General features: G+C 41.2%; 1 protein-coding gene across 1 annotated transcript; it reads left to right on the plus strand.

Annotated features, from left to right (window-relative positions):
* Nucleotides 1-13,146: 13,146 nt before the first annotated feature.
* LOC124128261 lies at nucleotides 13,147-14,731 on the plus strand. Its single transcript, XM_048384368.1, has 2 exons — nucleotides 13,147-14,247; nucleotides 14,462-14,731. The coding sequence occupies exon 1, from the start codon at nucleotides 13,165-13,167 to the stop codon at nucleotides 13,708-13,710; it is 546 nt and encodes a 181-aa protein (XP_048240325.1). The 5' UTR covers nucleotides 13,147-13,164; the 3' UTR covers nucleotides 13,711-14,247; nucleotides 14,462-14,731.
* Nucleotides 14,732-21,562: the final 6,831 nt, after the last annotated feature.

The raw sequence follows: 21,562 nt of genomic DNA on the forward strand, positions 1-21,562 counted from the left end.
CCACACACAAGAAACACAATACAACATACAACACCACACACAATACAACATACAACACCACACACAATACAACATACAACACCACACACAATACAACATACAACACCACACACAAGAAACACAATACAACATACAACACCACCCACAATACAACATACAACACCACACACAGTACAACATACAACACCACACACAATACAACATACAACACCACACACAATACAACATACAACACCACACACAATACAACATACAACACCACACACAAGAAACACAATACAACATACAACACCACACACAATACAACATACAACACCACACACAATACAACATACAACACCACACACAATACAACATACAACACCACACACAAGAAACACAATACAACATACAACACCACCCACAATACAACATACAACACCACACACAGTACAACATACAACACCACACACAATACAACATACAACACCACCCACAATACAACATACAACACCACACACAATACAACATACAACACCACACACAATACAACAAACAACACCACACACAATACAACATACAACACCACACACAAGAAACACAATACAACATACAACACCACACACAATACAACATACAACACCACACACAATACAACATACAACACAACACACAATACAACATACAACACCACACACAATACAACATACAACACCACACACAAGAAACACAATACAACATACAACACCACCCACAATACAACATACAACACCACCCACAATACAACATACAACACCACCCACAATACAACATACAACACCACACACAATACAACATACAACACCACACACAATACAACAAACAATACCACACACAATACAACATACAACACCACACACAAGAAACACAATACAACATACAACACCACACAGAATACAACATACAACAACACACACAATACAACATACAACACCACACACAATACAACAAACAATACCACACACAAGAAACACAATACAACATACAACACCACACAGAATACAACATACAACAACACACACAATACAACATACAACAACACACACAATACAACATACAACACCACACACAATACAACATACAACACCACACACAATACAACATACAACAACACACACAATACAACAAACAACAACACACACACAATACAACAAACAATACCACACACAAGAAACACAATACAACATACAACACACACAATACAACATTCAACAACACACACAATACAACATACAACACCACACACAATACAACATACAACACCACACACAACACACACACATACAAAACGCACAACGCAATCCATACACAGCACAACACACACACTCAAAACAAATACAAAACGCACAACACAACACACACATACCAAACTGAAACAACACACACAATAAACACACACACTACGACACAAAAGTTATACAAAACACAACACACAAAACACACATACAACACACGCATAACACACACGCACAGACCACTACACACACACGTAACACCAAACACACAAAACGAAGCACACACAATACAACACACACACACACAACACAACCTGCACAACACCACACACAACACCACAGACACAACACATACAAGCAACACCCACAACACACATATACATCACACACAACACATACACACAAAACACAAATACACACAACACATACACGCAATATACATACACGACACGCACACAACACACAAACAGACAATGCATCCCACACAAAACATACACACACAACACATACACACAACATAACACACAACACATCCACGCACAGCACATACACACACAACATACACACAACACATACACGCCCAACACATACACACATCACACACAACACATACACACAACACATACACACAACATAACACACAACACACACACACACAACACATACACACACAACATAACACACACAACACAGCATACTCATTCCAACCAAAGCAACACAACATATACACACAGCACATCACACACAAAACATACACACAGCAAATACACACAACATCACACACAACACATACACACACAACACATACACATACAACATATACACACAACATAGCATACTTATTCAAACCAAAGCAACACAACACATACACACAGCACATCACACACAAAACATACACACAACACATACACACAACACATTACACTCACAACTTTCTCATACAACACAAGACACACAACACATATAACACACGCATACACGTAACACACATACAATACAACACACACACACACACACACACACACACACACACACACACACACACACACACACACACACACACACACACACACACACACACACACACACACACACTCCCAGATTAACTCCCGGGTTTAAATATATAATATATATCGTAGTCTCAGCACAGTGGCGTGTTTTACCGTATCCACATCACAAATACCACACACTAAGCCGGATGCAATGTCTCGGTATAGGTTTAGCTTTTTCAACGCAATCAGCGTGCAAGCGTGACAATCGATTGACGAAAGTATGTTTGCGCATTGATTTGACATTCGCCATCGCGAGTACACCTACGCGCAGCTCTGCGTGGACATGCATCAGTTACACCTGTGTTTAAAAATATTATTGATTTGTCATTGATCGAGAGACATCAAAAGTGGTCTTTATTTGTGATTGTTTAGTGACGTGAACAAGGACCAGGCGTCCTACGAAGAAACACGAGAACTACTACACTATTCTACTGCTTAATCTGTACAGATAGGTTATGCGAAATGGGGTTTAAAATTGCGTACAAGATAACTGTACGTATATAGCGACGGGCATGAACGTATGTACCAGCACGCGTGCGTGCGTGTGTGCTTGTTATGGTCCGAACTAATGTCCTTTTTTGTGCTGGCACACTGAGATGCCAAGCCGCAGTTAAACATGAATACCCCACTCAGACACAGTATAGTGATTACGAGTCGACCAGTCCTTGTATTAGCCCCTTATGCCGAGCGTAAGGCAGGGTAACAACAAGTATGATCCGTTAACGTATATTGGTATGACGCGGTCAGGGGATCGAACCACCGACCTACCGCTCTCCGGTCAGACGCTCTATAGACCATGGAGGCGGTTCTGGTATAGAGAATGAATGCTATGTTAATACTAAACTCCACCACAAACACTCGGCCGACAGGGAGCATGTGCGTCTTTCTATGTAGGTTTCCACAAGAACACAAAAGTAGGAACTGCGAGACCATATCTTTTTTACACAACGGTTACATCAAGCAGGAACACAACAACCCTAGTTTGTTTGTTTGTTTGTTTGTTTTTTTAACGCCGCACTCAGCATTGGTCCAGCTATATGACGTCAGTCTGTAAATATTCGGGTCGAGTCCAGCTAATCCAGTGATTGGCATCATGAGCATCGATCTAAACAACTGGGATACGATGACAGGCATCAACCAAGTCACCGAGCCTGACCATCAGATCCCGTTAGTCGCCTCTCACGGCAGTCATGGGTTGCTGAAGACCTATTCTACCCCTGAATCTTTAAGGGACTCAACATCACTAGCTATCCCGGTGATAACAGGGTGATTGTTTGCCTTCGTATCCCTTTAGCGTAGATTGTTGCTTGCAGTCAATATTTGGCCTATTTTACCAGCCGCCTTGATAGAGTTGCCATATTGCCGCATGAGCGGTAAATAACATCAACTCATTAACTCTACGAAAAATTACCGTTAACATTGTTAGTGTGAGGTCGTAAATATGTGAACTTTTATTTGTGTGTGAACTTTATAACCTCCCAAGAAATAACTCAATGGGTAAATATATAACCACCCCATCAAACATTCTTTCATAAAATTGATTCCATCACAAGATTATGAAATATTTCATAACGTAAGCGTATTCCTCCTAAACGTAAATCAACTAAGAAATACTGTTCCTTAAATTATTCTTGATATAACCACACATCTACTGTATGTATTATGTATAACTATATTGTGCAGATGGTTATATCTCTGTTATTCTAATGTATTTTGGGCCAGTGGTATTATTCTGAATAAATGTCTGCCTGTCTGAATATGTGAACACGAATCTTTATGAGCTATACGCGTTCAACCCCTTTTATGTCAGCACGTGTGGATACAAGTTTAGATGGTCAAATCAGATTACTGTCGGCCATCTAGTCTAAATGACCATCACCTCGGACAGTGGTCCGTCTGCCTCAAGGTCATGTTGACACACTTGACCGCTGTCCGTCATAAGAGGTTTATATCCATTGTCAAATTACATCTGTCAGTCGCATGACTCGCTGTTATCTAATATGACGTTCACAATGTTATATAACATTACATATTACAGAAACTGTCAGATAAGATATAGGTATAAAGAATCATCCAATTGTCTCCACTATAAAGACGCAGGGGGTATATTTAGTCATAATGTTAGTTAATGAATATATTTCCCCCACGATATGACAAAACTGTGTACATTAAAGACGCTGATAGAACTTAAAATAAAATATTTTTTTAAATATTGTACTTAATATCTGGTATGTATATTTCAGTTAAGCGGTGACATGTAGCCTCGCACATGCTAGATTTATTAATATTGTTTGAACATGGGTCATTTGGTCTTGAATACAATACATATCTTGAATCTCGATATACAGTGGATCCTCTTTGTGTCGAACTTGTGGGAAAAATGTTCGAGTTATTCAGCATTCGAGAGAACCAGTAAAGTGAATGTCCGAAACCCTAGCATCATGGTATGATAGATTATCAGATGTAATATCGCCATCTTTGATTCATTCAATGTTTCAACGTCGATAACCACACAGCAACAGATAATACATACATGTACGTGTAGGCACGCTCAACAAATCCAAATGACAAATATCTCTATTACATTTCCAGGTGTTGAGTATAAATGTATTGGACAATGTTTCCACATGGTATGCTGTGATGCTAAGGCTGTTGAGTATAAATGTATTGGACAATGTTTCCACATGGTATGCTGTGACACCGAGGCTGTTAAGTATAAATGTATTGGACAATGTTTCCACATGGTATGCTGTGACACTGAGGCTGTTGAGTATAAATGTATTGAACAATGTTTCCACATGGTATGCTGTGACACTGAGGCTGTTAAGTTAGATGTATTGGACAATGTTTCCACATGGTATGCTGTGACACCGAGGCTGTTAAGTTAGGTGTATTGAACAATGTTTCCACATGGTATGCTGTGACACCGAGGCTGTTTAGTTAGATGTATTGGACAATGTTTCCACATGGTATGCTGTGACACCGAGGCTGTTGAGTATAAATGGATTGAACAATGTTTCCACATGGTATGCTGTGACACTGAGGCTGTTAAGTTAGATGTATTGGACAATGTTTCCACATGGTATGCTGTGACACCGAGGCTGTTAAGTTAGGTGTATTGAACAATGTTTCCACATGGTATGCTGTGACACCGAGGCTGTTTAGTTAGATGTATTGGACAATGTTTCCACATGGTATGCTGTGACACCGAGGCTGTTGAGTATAAATGGATTGAACAATGTTTCCACATGGTATGCTCTGACACTGAGGCTGTTGAGTATAAATGTATTGAACAATGTTTCCACATGGTATGCTGTGACATCGAGGCTGTTAAGTATAAATGGATTGAACAATGTTTCCACATGGTATGCTGTGACATCGAGGCTGTTAAGTATAAATGTATTGGACAATGTTTCCACATGGTATGCTGTGACACCGAGGCTGTTAAGTATAAATGTATTGGACAATGTTTCCACGTGGCATGCTGTGACACTGAGGCTGTTAAGTTAGGTGTATTGGACAATGTTTCCACATGCTATGCTGTGACACCGAGGCTGTTAAGTTAGGTGTATTGGACAATGTTTCTACTCGGTATGCTGTGACACCGAGGCTGTTAAGTATAAATGTATTGGACAATGTTTCCACATGTTAGACTGTGATACTAAGGCAGTATTAGTCAACATATTGCCTGGCATCAGAATTAATGCAATCGTGTGTAGCGATGGAAAAATAGCGACATACACTGAAAACAGTTTCTTCTCGAACTGTAGATATTGTAAAAGTATACAAATACTTGATTTGAAATCATACCCAAACGAAGAAACAACAATTAAAGCTGGCCTGTTACAATAATCCCGAAACCACTGTCAAAGCAGAATTAATTCTCAGACTGATGTAGGACGTTAACGCATTTCCCATCATAAACGGACCCATGAAGATTCCGGGGTAGAATAGGTCTTCAGCAACCCATGCTTGCCGTAAAAGGCGACTATGCTTGTCGTAAGAGGCGACTAACGGGATCGGGTGGTCAGGCTCACTGACTTGGTTGATACATGTCATCGATCCCAATTGCGTGGATCGATGCTCATGATATCAATCACTGGATTGTCTGGTCCAGACTTGATTATTTCTAGACCGCCGTCATATAGCTGAAATATTGCTGAGTGCGGCGTTAAACAACAAAGTAACCAACCAAACAACCATCATAAACGCCGTCGCTATTTATGATAACTGCGGCTGTTTGTGCTAGTTTTGTATAATCCTTTTTCCTGATTATATTCTAAATACGGCATGTTTACTTATCTAGGTCAACTTGCACAAAGTAACACCACTGGTGTAAGTCTATGTTCAAGTAGCTACATTTGTCGTAGCTGTGATCACTCTCTGCAGACGGGCCATGGATGGTTACCCGCTATCCAGCTGAACGCCGCCATGTCAACACGTTTCACCATGTTGTATTCACTCGTCAACACTCGACCTTTTCCGTAACCTGAAAAACGTCATTAATCGGCTTGTTCCGGTAAAACATAAGCGGTCACGAATGCCTCCCGGGAAAAAGTGTGTTCACAATTATGTTACATACGTCTGTGTGTGACATTATCATGGGGAGTTTTGAACCAATTTCATCATGAATAAGTTTGGTGTTTTCAGGTGAACTAAATCAGTACAAACGTCAGACATGTGTGTCGTGTCGGCTTCTGCGTGTTCCGTGTTTAATCATGCCATTCCGCCACACATGATCCTCGCGGGGATCGTATGCCTTGTGTGGAAACAGTAATTGTGTGGAAGTTACGAGTGTCAATCTTAGGAGTGTCGATGTTGGTGGTATCTATTTTGCTGGTGTCAATATTGTTAGTGTCTATGTTGCGAGTGTGAATAATGGGAGTGTCGATGTTGCGAGGGTGAATAATGGGAGTGTCGATGTTGCGAGTGTGAATAATGGGAGCGTCGATGTTGCGAGGGAAAATAATGGGAGTGTCGATGTTGCGAGTGTGAATAATGGGAGTGTCGATGTTGCGAGGGAAAATAATGGGAGTGTCGATGTTGCGAGTGTGAATAATGGGAGTGTCGATGTTGCGAGTGTGAATAATGGGAGTGTCGATGTTGCGAGTGTGAATAATGGGAGTGTCGATGTTGCGAGTGTGAATAATGGGAGTGTCGATGTTGCGAGTGTGAATAATGGGAGTGTCGATGTTGCGAGTGTGAATAATGGGAGCGTCGATGTTGCAAGTGTGAATAATGGGAGCGTCGATGTTGCGAGAGTGAATAATGGGAGTGTCGATGTTGCGAGTGTGAATAATGGGAGTGTCGATGTTGCGAGTGTGAATAATGGGAGTGTCGATGTTGCGAGTGTGAATAATGGGAGTGTCGATGTTGCGAGGGTGAATAATGGGAGTGTCGATGTTGCGAGTGTGAATAATGGGAGTGTCGATGTTGCGAGTGTGAATAATGGGAGTGTCGATGTTGCGAGTGTGAATAATGGGAGAGTCGATGTTGCGAGTGTGAATAATGGGAGTGTCGATGTTGCGAGTGTGAATAATGGGAGTGTCGATGTTGCGAGTGTGAATAATGGGAGTGTCGATGTTGCTGTGGCGATGTTGTTACTGTTGATATTACAGGTTACGATGTTGCGCGTTTCGATGCTGCTCGCGATGGTTTTAATGTCGATGCTGCTGGTATCGATGTTGCTGATGTTGATGGCACTGGTGTCGATGTTGCGGATATGGCTGCTGCTGGTGTCGATGGTACTGATATCGATGTTGCTGACGTCGCTGGTGTCGATGTGCTGATATTGATGATGTCGCTATATAACTAGTGTCAATGTTACTAGTGTCGATGTTGCTGGTATCGATGTTACTGGTGTTGATGGTGCTGGTATTGATGTTAGTGATGTCGATGTTACTAGTGTCGATGTTGCTGGTATCGATGTTACTGGTGTTGATGGTGCTGGTATTGATGTTACTGGTGTTGATGTTGCTGGTATCGATGTTACTGGTGTTGATGGTGCTGGTATTGATGTTAGTGATGTCGATGTTACTAGTGTCGATGTTGCTGGTATCGATGTTACTGGTGTTGATGGTGCTGGTATTGATGTTAGTGATGTCGATGTTACTAGTGTCGATGTTGCTGGTATCGATGTTACTGGTGTCGATGTTGCTGGTGTCAATGTTACTAGTGTCGATGTTACTAGTGTCAATGTTACTAGTGTCGATTTTGCTTGTATCGATGTTACTGGTGTCGATGTTGCTGGTATCGATGTTACTGGTGTCGATGTTACTGGTGTTGATGGTGCTGGTATTGATGTTAGTGATGTCGATGTTACTAGTGTCGATGTTGCTGGTATCGATGTTACTGGTGTCGATGTTACTGGTGTCGATGTTACTAGTGTCAATGTTACTAGTGTCAATGTTACTAGTGTCGATGTTACTGGTGTCGATGTTACTAGTGTCGATGTTACTAGTGTCGATGTTACTGGTGTCGATGTTACTAGTGTCAATGTTACTAGTGTCGATGTTACTAGTGTCGATGTTACTGGTGTCGATGTTACTAGTGTCAATGTTACTGGTGTCAATGTTACTAGTGTCAATGTTACTAGTGTCAATGTTACTAGTGTCGATGTTACTAGTGTCGATGTTACTAGTGTCGATGTTACTGGTGTCGATGTTACTGGTGTCAATGTTACTAGTGTCGATGTTACTAGTGTCGATGTTACTGGTGTCGATGTTACTAGTGTCAATGTTACTAGTGTCGATGTTACTAGTGTCGATGTTACTGGTGTCGATGTTACTAGTGTCAATGTTACTAGTGTCGATGTTACTAGTGTCGATGTTACTGGTGTCGATGTTACTAGTGTCGATGTTACTGGTGTCGATGTTACTAGTGTCAATGTTACTAGTGTCGATGTTACTAGTGTCGATGTTACTGGTGTCGATGTTACTAGTGTCAATGTTACTAGTGTCGATGTTACTAGTGTCGATGTTACTGGTGTCGATGTTACTAGTGTCGATGTTACTGGTGTCGATGTTACTGGTGTCGATGTTACTAGTGTCAATGTTACTAGTGTCGATGTTACTAGTGTCGATGTTACTGGTGTCGATGTTACTAGTGTCAATGTTACTAGTGTCGATGTTACTGGTGTCGATGTTACTAGTGTCAATGTTACTAGTGTCGATGTTACTAGTGTCAATGTTACTAGTGTCGATTTTGCTTGTATCGATGTTACTAGTGTCGATGTTGCTGGTATCGATGTTACTTGTATCGATGTTACTGGTGTCAATGTTACTAGTGTCGATGTTGCTGGTATCGATGTTACTTGTATCGATGTTACTGGTGTCAATGTTACTAGTGTCGATGTTACTGGTGTCGATGTTACTGGTGTCGATGTTACTGGTGTCAATGTTACTGGTGTCAATGTTACTAGTGTCGATGTTGCTGGTATCGATGTTACTGGTGTTGATGGTGCTGGTATTGATGTTACTAGTGTCGATGTTAGTGATGTCGATGTTACTAGTGTCGATGTTGCTGGTATCGATGTTACTAGTGTCGATGTTGCTGGTATCGATGTTACTGGTGTTGATGGTGCTGGTATTGATGTTAGTGATGTCGATGTTACTAGTGTCGATGTTGCTGGTATCGATGTTACTGGTGTTGATGGTGCTGGTATTGATGTTACTGGTGTTGATGGTGCTGGTATTGATGTTAGTGATGTCGATGTTACTAGTGTCGATGTTGCTGGTATCGATGTTACTGGTGTTGATGGTGCTGGTATTGATGTTAGTGATGTCGATGTTACTAGTGTCGATGTTGCTGGTATCGATGTTACTGGTGTTGATGGTGCTGGTATTGATGTTAGTGATGTCGATGTTACTAGTGTCGATGTTACTAGTGTCGATGTTGCTGGTGTCGATGTTACTAGTGTCGATGTTACTAGTGTCGATGTTGCTGGTGTCAATGTTACTAGTGTCGATGTTACTAGTGTCAATGTTACTAGTGTCGATGTTACTAGTGTCGATGTTACTAGTGTCGATGTTACTGGTGTCGATGTTACTAGTGTCAATGTTACTGGTGTCGATGTTACTGGTGTCAATGTTACTAGTGTCGATGTTACTGGTGTCAATGTTACTAGTGTCGATTTTGCTTGTATCGATGTTACTAGTGTCGATGTTACTAGTGTCGATGTTACTAGTGTCGATGTTACTGGTGTCGATGTTACTGGTGTCAATGTTACTGGTATCGATGTTACTGGTGTCGATGTTGCTGGTGTCAATGTTACTAGTGTCGATGTTACTAGTGTCAATGTTACTAGTGTCGATTTTGCTTGTATCGATGTTACTAGTGTCGATGTTGCTGGTATCGATGTTACTTGTATCGATGTTACTGGTGTCAATGTTACTAGTGTCGATGTTGCTGGTATCGATGTTACTTGTATCGATGTTACTTGTATCGATGTTACTGGTGTCAATGTTACTTGTATCGATGTTACTTGTATCGATGTTACTGGTGTCAATGTTACTTGTATCGATGTTACTTGTATCGATGTTACTGGTGTCAATGTTACTTGTATCGATGTTACTTGTATCGATGTTACTAGTGTCGATGTTACTTGTATCGATGTTACTTGTATCGATGTTACTGGTGTCAATGTTACTAGTGTCGATGTTACTGGTGTCAATGTTACTAGTGTCGATGTTACTGGTGTCGATGTTACTGGTGTCGATGTTACTGGTGTCAATGTTACTAGTGTCGATGTTGCTGGTATCGATGTTACTGGTGTCGATGTTACTGGTGTCAATGTTACTAGTGTCAATGTTACTAGTGTCAATGTTACTAGTGTCGATGTTGCTGGTATCGATGTTACTGGTGTTGATGGTGCTGGTATTGATGTTACTAGTGTCGATGTTGCTGATGTTGATGTTGCTGGTGTCGATGTTGCTGATGTTGATGGTACTGGTGTCAATGTTACTAGTGTCGATGTTGCTGGTATCGATGTTCCTAGTGTCAATGTTACTATTGTCGATGTTGCCGGTGTCGAATTTGCTGATGTTGATGGTGCTGGTGGCGATATTACTGATTTCGATGTTACTGCTGTTATTGATGCTGATGTCTCACTTTGCCATTCTTGTGAGACGTTAAATCGTCTCTTCTCACAAGGCCACGTCAGCGGTTACAAAATTACATGATAACAATGAAGGAAATATATATATTAAGAAATCACAGAACTCGTATTTCAAGTTAGGTCTACGATTATTATTAGATAATAACCAACGTCCGTCGCGTGATTGGGAAATAACTGTGCAAAATCGAGTGCCAAAACGATGGTTCTCTTAGATATACCATTCGTCACCACTCGCCTCTTTCCGTAACCTGCAAGAAGATTCGGCTTGTCCCGGAATAACACGAGTTGGCCACGAATGAGGATATACATGTAGAGTAAATGCAACGTGAGAGAGCCGCAGGCTGTCGAGTACGAAAGCCTAATGGTGCCACCTTGGTAGCATAATTTTATTTATTATTAAATCGAAATTTCTCGCTTTTTCAATTATTTTCTCGATATTTTGAGTTCTTTCTATAAGCGTGAAGTTATTCTCCCGTGACATCGATTATTTTCTCGTTATTTCGATTATGTCTCTCCTTATTTCATGTTTATGTATAAAAATCGAAATTCCGTTTTTTTTTAAATAAATTGAAATTACGAAAAAAATCGAAATAACGAGAAAATCATTTTTTATGCACATGACTATCCAATGATATCTCAAAATCCGGTTATTGGTATGAAAGTACGTCACAATCACAGATGTATTTGTCATCTGGTGTCACCACCAACTACCTGAAGGACAAATCGTATTATTAGTCAACACGTGACGCAAGCCAACCGTAAATGCAGCTATATAAAAAGCCATTGATTGTGATGAGGGAGGTGTCGGGTCCATCTGTTGACGATCTGGACCGCACACAACCGAGAGATCACAGGTAGTGAGGTACTGAGTGAGTGAGTGAGTTGGTTTTAACGCCGTTTTGAACAGTATTCCAGTTACATGTTTATCCCCGCTTGTCAACTTAACGTTGGGAAACTTTGGAAAACCCGAAGTGATGCAGGTGTCAGACGTTTATCACTTTGATGAAATCTACGAGCACGGGTATGGTGCTGACAAACCTGGAAACATACACAGGTAGTGAAATATCAGCCGTTGGAGTGTGTAGTGTTAAGAGTGAGAGAATTTGGTTAAACGCCGTTTTTAATAAACTTCCAGTTATATCACGGCCTGTCGGATTGATGCGGGAGGAAAACCAGAAGTGATGGATGTCTGAAACACCAGTTAAACCTACGATCACGGGTGTTGTGCTGACAACTCTAGAAGCATAATCAGGACGATCGAAACCACGATCATGGGTTCCTGGCAAGCCTAAGGGTCGCAACTCTGCACAGCGAAATCCATCGCCTTATACGATTGGGCCACCCGTGCCTCCTTAAGGAGTAAAAACCCATTTCTGCCAAAGCAATATTCATTTTTATTGTGAAATGAAGTTAATATATTGATAAACATTTCAAATCTTATCTTATCTTTTATGCAATGAAGTAAATATGAATGTATTTTTTAAATATACTAATTTTTATGTTTTCAATAGAAACATATATGTTGCAATTACGTCTCAAATAATAACGTGCAGGTCGGGACTTTCAGGGGACCATCCCTTGGTGATCAATAGAACACATAAAACACGCTTGTTGTTTCTGAGAAGACGATGCAGAATAGTCCTTTTTAGAATATGAACTTGTGAAATCTCATCTGCTAAAAGTCAACATAGACTGGCACTTCATCCCACCATCAGCTAGCCACATGGGAGGGGCCTGGGAAAGGATGGTGCGATCAGTTAGAAAGGTTCTGGCTCCAATGCTGTGTGAGTTTGGAGATAGAATTGAGGACGAGTCATTCAGAACCTTGATGTGTGAAGTTGAAGAGATAATCAACTCAAGACCTCTGACAACACCTTCCAGTGATCCCAGAGACCTCACTCCATTGTCACCAAATCATCTGCTAAAGATGAAGTCCAACGTATATGTAGCTCCTCCTGGACAGTTTCAACGAGACGATATGTACATGCGTCGGCGATGGCGCAGAATCCAGTATCTTGCCAACGTGTTCTGGACAAGATGGAAAAAGGAGTATCTGCTCTCTCTACAAGAACGCCAGAAGTGGAATACACCTCAACGCAATCTGATGATCAACGACATTGTGCTCGTCAAAGATGACAATCTCCATAGATCCTGCTGGTCTATGGGACGTGTGATCAGTGTAGAGGCCGATAAAGATGGCTTTATCCGCAGTGTTCAGATAAAGACTCTGAACTCTGAACTACGTCGACCAGTGACCAAACTTGTTTTGCTGGTACCAAGTGAAAAGTGAACTAATCAGTGTTTAATTGACATTGCAGTTATGTGATTCAGAGACTCTAAAAGACAATTGATTGGAATGGTTGATTATTTATATTCTGCATTTAGTAGTTAGGTTAAACATGTATGTTTAAGAGGCCGAGTATGTAAATGCAGAAATGGTGTTTTTCATCTGTTTCAAGAGTTTTGTTTAAAGTTCATTTTCTATATTTTGGTAATGGTTTAAGTTTCATTTATTTTTAAAAAACAAAGTTTTTCTTAGTTAAATATTTGGTCCACTTAAAGTCATCTTCATTTGAACCTCCTCACTTTGGCTTAGTGGATAAAGTGTTTGGTCATAATATGTCACATGACCTTTGAAAGCTAGACATTGTGAGTTCAAATCCCCATTTCTCAATAAACTTTTGCAGATAAATTAATTACTTGTTTACAGCCTCAATTCCATTTCAAGTCACATGATCTAAAAAGCACATGTTCCCCACACAATCAGTCAAATCTCCATCTTGTTAGGACCACGGTTACATTCTCTAAAGTGTAAAGCAACACAAATGTAAGTAAACTCATATTTTTCAATGCCAAAGTTAATATTATTTTATCTCTCAAGTGCTCAATGCATTTATAACTTCAATTCAGTAACCATTTGGCAGTTGTAAGCAATTTTGAGTATTTTGTCAGACAGTTGTTTGTTATTCTTTTAAATTTGTAATTTTGACTATTTAATTGGTTCAGCCTAAAGTAAGGATTGTATTTTCTTTCTATTTTAGTTTTCTGAACCTCACCCACCAACGTATTCAACGTAAACAATGTAAACAAAGATAGTCGTCTTATAACGAGACTGAAATTGCCTCATTATAACGCCTTAGAACGTAAACATAGTTTGAAGTTGTATTTTGAGTCGTCTTTACCGTTCAACGTCAGCTGTTCAATTCAACTCCTTCACCAACGATTATATCTGAATGGATATTGTTCAACGTTTGTACTGAACCTTGTGATTAACGCTCAACATCATGTAATAAAATTCCCTGTGGGTGCGAGTGTCAGAAGTTTGTGTTTCTTGTATCTACACATACTTTAACATAGACTTACGACAGTCGTGGCGATAAGGTGTCGCGACTCCCATACTTTAACATAGACGTACGACAGTCGTAGCGATAAGGGGTCGCGACTCCCATACTTTAACATAGACTTACGACAGTCGTAGCGATAAGGTGTCGCGACTCCCATACTTTAACATAGACCTACGACAGTCGTAGCGATAAGGTGTCGCGACTCCCATACTTTAACATAGTCTTACGACAGTCGTAGCGATAAGGTGTCACGACTTCCATACTTAAACATAGTCTTACGACAGTCGTAGCGATAAGTTGTCGCGACTCCCATACTTTAACATAGACCTACGACAGTCGTAGCGATAAGGTGTCGCGACTCCCATACTTTAACATAGTCTTACGACAGTCGTAGCGATAAGGTGTCACGACTTCCATACTTAAACATAGTCTTACGACAGTCGTAGCGATAAGTTGTCGCGACTCCCATACTTTAACATAGTCTTACGACAGTCGTAGCGATAAGGTGTCGCGACTCCCATACTTTAACATAGACTTACGACAGTCGTAGCGATAAGGTGTCGCGACTTCCATACTTTAACATAGACTTACGACAGTCGTAGCGATAAGGTGTCGCGACTTCCATACTTTAACATAGACTTACGACAGTCGTAGCGCTAAGGTGTCGCGACTTCCATACTTTAACATAGACCTACGACAGTCGTAGCGATAAGGTGTCGCGACTTCCATACTTTAACATAGACTTACGACAGTCGTAGCGATAAGGTGTCGCGACTTCCATACTTTAACATAGACTTACGTCAGTCGTACGTAGCGCTCCGATCGTTTTGTGGCACGGGATAATAACGACTTTGTCAGAATAAAGGCGGTGTCTTTGAACAATCACGTGATCGTGACAATCAGAGAAGCATGTCAAGGGGAGGATTTCCGTTAATTGTTCAAGTGACAGACAAGCGAAACAAACATGTCAGCCATGTTTAACATTTCAAACGAAATATCTTCCTTATTACCGTTCCCCCGAATACAAATGGCCCTACCTGAGTTGCCTGGTTAAGTCGCCTCGCGGTTTGTTTGCAGACTGTAATTTTTTTCACGTTTTCTCTCACATCGTATTTCCTGGTTCGCGTTGTGAGTGACATTGAAAGCCACACGACCTCAACAAAGCCGATAATTCATCGCTCCAGCTGAAAGATACAAGCTGTGAGGGATATATATAGCAGCAATGAAGAGTCAGCAGATTGTCATTCAAGAAGAGAAGACAGGCTTTCATCAGTGTCAAGATTGTCTTATGTCCGATACGGGCTACTGAATATTGCATGCTGTGGCCATAAGGACGGTGGGATTACACCAACTCATATTCCTACTCCCCAAGACAAGTACTGCTGGCTTACTTGAAAGACGCTTAAAATGTTTCTCAAATTATCTATCACCTTTTAAAAATGCCAATCGCTAGTCTAAAGAACGCTGGGGGGCACGGCTGGCCCAGTCGTCTAAGGCGCCGCGATTCGCTGTGCAGAGTTGCGTCCCTTGAACACGACAGAAACCTATGATTGTGGGCTCGAATCCCGGTTCGCCCCGATTATGTTTCTAGGTTTGTCAGCACCATGCCCGTGCTCGTGGGTTTCACCGAAGTGGTAAACGTCTGAGACCTGCATCACTTCGGGCTTTCCTCCCACATTAAGCTGACACGCCGCGATATAACTGGAATACTGTTAAAAGCGGCGTTAAACTAAACTCACTCACTAAAGAACGCTGCTAAAACTGCGAATCCTCAGATATTCTACATCAACCCGAGAATGTGGCATTTTGTGGCATTATTTAAAATCATTTCCAGAGCAAAGGCCCCTTAGGGTTTTGCGGAAGAGAATATGTCTTTGGTGTCCCACGCACACAAAAGAGGAGACCCGTGAAGATCCGGGGTAGAAAAGGTCTTCAGCAACCCGTGCTTGCCGTAAAACTACTATACTTGTCGTAAGAGGCGATAAACGGGATCGGGTGGTCAGGCTCGCTGACTTGGTTGATGCATGTCATCTTTTCCCAATTGCGTGGATCGATGTTCATGATGTCAGTCACTTGATTGTCTTGTTCAGACTCGATTATTTACAGACCGCCGTCATATAGCTGGAATATTGCGGAGTGCGGCGTTAAACAACAAACAAAAAAACACTAAAGAGGATCGGGTGGTCAAGGTCGCATGACTGATTACCCCGATGGCCCGAAATGTGGCTTGTGCTTTTTGTGAAGAACTGTTGTTTTACGCCGCCGCACTCAGCAATAAACCACCTAGATGGCGGCGATCTGACTCCGATGCTCAGTTTTTCCCCGGTACGATCTGTGGTGTGTCAGCACCATGCCCGCACTCGTTTGTTCTTCATATTAATTAACACATGCAGTCTCTCCCAACACACCCAGCTGACACACGGCTATAACTGTGTTGTATTTGGTTTGGGTTTGGTTTGTTGTTTAACGCCGCACTCAGCAATATTCCAGCTATATGAAGGCGGTCTGTAAATAATCGAGTCTGGACCAGACAATCCAGTGATTAATATCATAAGCATCGATCCACGCAATTGGGATCGATGACATGCATCAACCAAGTCAGCGAGCCTGACCACCCGATCCCGTTAGTCGCCTTTTACGACAAGCATAGTCGCCTTTTACGGCAAGCATGGGTTGCTGAAGATCTATTCTACCCCGGAATCTTCACGGGTCAAACTGTGTTGTAAAGACATCGTTGCTGTGGAACCTAAAGCTGGAAATTTGTGCACGCAACAGGTATAAAAAAATAAGGATAATTTATTATTATGTTTTCTTTCTGTTTGTTTTCACCTCTGATTACCTCCTATTGGGGTTCGAATCATTACCGCAAAAGAGCGCATTTTCTGACACTAGACATCAAACTTCAGAGGTGCTGACCTCTGGTACCACCATCAACCACCAGCGACACTCAATACTCAAAAGTGAGACCACCAACCAAAGGCCGATTCCAGCAATTAAATGGACGCTTACACTTGGACTAATTCCTTGCAGATGTGTGTTCGACGATGCAAAGTAACCAGGGTCCGTTAAACACAGCAATCTTAGCGCTAAGGTCATCGCAACTCCAATGACTTACGATATTCGTAGCGCTAAGGTGATCGTAAGTCCAATGACTTACGGTATTCGTAGCGCTAAGGTGATCGTAAGTCCAATGACTTACGATATTCGTAGAGCTAGGGTGACCATAACTCCAATGGCTTACGATATTCGTAGCGCTAAGATCGCTTTGTGAAGGGGGACCCTGGTTCCCAGGTTACGATGAGTAAGCGAAACCGACCGTAAACTACGACCGTTACTCCAAAGTAAATTAGTACGTTTCTGTAAAAATACAGGAGGTATGCGCCGTCCAAGTCGCCACCCATAACACACCCTGGCGTGGTTGTGGCCCACTATGTGAGCAGCGGTTACGTGGCGATAATTTCGGCCGCCCAGCACGTTGTCACGCACATCGTTATCTGTCTGTGACACCTGTTGTAATCCGCCCACATGCTGCCTGGTCACGCCAACACGACATGCCCGGGCAGAGTTACATGTAGCATTATGATCGAAGAAAGGTGTTTTTTCACTTACAGCTGCAAAACCAGACATATTATTAAATCAATGAGCCTGGGTACTTTTGAAAGAAACATTCTATCAACAATGTAAAGTTTTACGACTGCTGATATTTTTTTTAACAATCTAAAGCATAAATATATTTTTCAAGATTTTTCTGGACAATTGATTTTTTTCCATAAAATCCCATCCTCATCAAATGGTCCAACCCTAACTGGACCCGTGAAGATTCCGGGTTAGAATAGGTCTTCAGCAACCCATGCTGGCCGTAAAAGGTGACTAAGCTTGTCGTAAAAGGCGACTAATGGGATCGGGTGGTCAGGCTCGCTGACTTGGTTGATGCATGTCATCGATCCAAATTACTTGGATCGATGCTCATGATAGTTATCACTGGATTGCCTTGTCCAGACACGATTATTTACAGACCGCCGTCACATAGCTGGAATGTTGCTGAGTGTGGCGTTAAACAACAAACCATCCAACCAACCCTAACTGAAACAGAACTGAGGGAGCCAAGATCAGTGGTAGCTCTTATTCTGTGTCGTACACTTAAACTATACACAGGCTCAGTGGAGTTACGATTTTCACCAGAATAATAATAGAAATAACACGTTTGGCTTGGTCTGAAATCAATGGCTCGTTTCCTGCCAGATATGTCGCTCCGACTGTTTAATGACGTCATTCTCCAAGGCCATTCTCTCAATGACACCACATCGATGCGATATCAACCCCCGTTTCATCAAAGTGGTTATTTCCTGTTTTCCGATGTATTTCCTCAGCCTTTGGTCTCTATAGCCTCTTATATAAATCCTTATTTGCGGCTGTGTATTTTCGGTTTACGGTTGTGTTTACCCATCTGACTTCAGTCTTATACATTTTTGTATGTGGACATGCTATAGTAATACGTGGCTTCGCAGTATCTACAGAAGAAATCACACATGCATTATTCATTTAGTTATATGTATTTCGAATATAAAATCAATATTTCCCTTGGCTGAAATTACTCTTAATGTCGGGTACCAGTCTGCGTGAAACACATAAAGTCAAATATTTTTTTCATGACAAAAGGTGGGTGTGTAAGTTTAGTTTGAACAGTTATATCAGGTCAGGTCAGCAGGAAGACAGCCCAAAGTGATGCAGGTCTCAGACGTGTACCGCTTTGGTGAGTGAGTGAGTGAGTATGGTTTGACGCCGCTTTTAGCAATATTCCAGCAATATCACCGTGGGGGACACTAGAAATGGGCTTCACATATTATACCCATGTTGGGAATCGAACCCGGGTCTTTGGCGTGACGAGCGAACGCTTTAACCACTAGGCTACCCGACCGCTCCACCGCTTTGGTGAAACTTTCTCAGCACAGGTATGGTGCTGACAAACTCAATACTGACTATATCCATGAACTTTGTCATGAACATCTGACAAGATTAGATTCACCAAATCGTTTCTATATCGAATCCTATACAGCGGTGTTCATATAACTAGACATCTATTCTGTTACGTTATCACATGTTTTGTTCAACATATTACTGTATTATTTATTGAAATTCACAAAGTGATTCTTCGAAAAGCATTTAAGTGTCTCAAATTTAGTATGACTGCTATCATAAAATTAATCCATACCAGAAAATAGGACATATATTCTTTCAATGAAATGATTAGGCTGGAATTTATGAACTTATGAACCTTCTTGCACACGATGGCAAGAAATTCACCTTTAGAGTATCTTCCAGATGTAAGGCTAACGCAATGACATTGTATGACAAGGGTCCCTTTTTAACCCACAGGATCTGCACAATTTTAGACTTTGTTCATTTCAACACTTGAATGTTTTGGCCTCATAGCACTAATTGTTATTTCTCTTGAAGTTTGAAAAAACACTTCATTCACATTTTAACCATACTTGTGTATTTGATCACGACAGAAGCAAAAAAACTTGAAAGTGTAAGAAAAAAGCCTTGTTGTCAGCCATTTAAACATGTCTGATAGTTTTCACAGCAATATTTCAAAATTATTCATAACTTGAAAATTTGACATTTTTATAGGCCAAAAAGGGCCATATCCTACCACGTCCTTGAAATGGGTCGAAATGGGACATGAAATGTTAAGATGTGGAAAGCGCTCTCTCCATTATACTGTAGTCTATGTATTATGTATTCAAACACGTTCGTTGGTGTGGCATTTTCTGTCACATTTCACATTTATGTCGTGATATGTAGGTTGGTTTGGTTTGTTTGTTGTTTTACGCCGCACTCAGCAATATTACAGCTATATGACGGCGGTCTGTAAATAATCGAGTCTTGACCAGACAATCCAGTGATTAATATCATGAGCATCGATCCACGCAATTGGGATCGATGACATGCATCAACCAAGTCAGCGAGCCTGACCACCCGATCCCGTTAGTCGCCTTTTGCGACAAGCAAAGTCACCTTTTACGGCAAGCATGGGTTGCTGAAGACCTATTCTACCCCGGAATCTTCACGGGTCTGATGTGTAGGTCATGACATATGTACTGAATATAGAAAGTTGTGTACATGTATTTGTATGTAACACGTCCCATTTTAATTCTGGAAACCCAAAAGTCCAGAAACTCTACGCTCTTTGCCCAGTCTCGGTTAAAGGTATTTACAAAATTAAACATGCCGTTTCCATGGGAACATACCAAGGAAGAAAAAATGAAAAAAAAATTGTTTAAAAACTCAATATTTAGACTATGTCGCCCATGGGCCTTCCCATGGGCGAAGTGTGGCCCATGGGCCTGCCCATGGGCGAAGTCTGGCCCATGGGTAGGCCCATGGGCAGGCCCATGGGCGAGAATATGTTCCTTTACTTAAAATTCATGTTTTTGTTTCGCAAATACATTTAATGTATTCATTCAAGTATCATGACACAAAATTTAACTCATTTTAACTTAATTCAACGATTTTATAGCGATATTTAAATATTTCCCCCATGGGCGAGAAAAAGGTTTGGCCCATGGGCGAGAATATGTTCCTTTACTTAAAACTCATGATTTTGTTTCGCAAATGCATTAGATGTATTAAAAGAAGTATCATGACACAAAATTTAACTCATTTTAACTTAATTCAACGATTTTATAGCGATATTGAAATATTTCGCCCATGGGCGAGAAAAAGGTTTGGCCCATGGGTAGGCCCATGGGCAGGCCCATGGGCGAGAATATGTTCCTTTACTTAAAACTCATG

The sequence above is a fragment of the Haliotis rufescens genome, unplaced genomic scaffold (genome assembly GCF_023055435.1).
Source record: "Haliotis rufescens isolate VD_foot unplaced genomic scaffold, xgHalRufe1.0.p SCAF_5, whole genome shotgun sequence".
Taxonomy (NCBI): domain Eukaryota; kingdom Metazoa; phylum Mollusca; class Gastropoda; order Lepetellida; family Haliotidae; genus Haliotis; species Haliotis rufescens.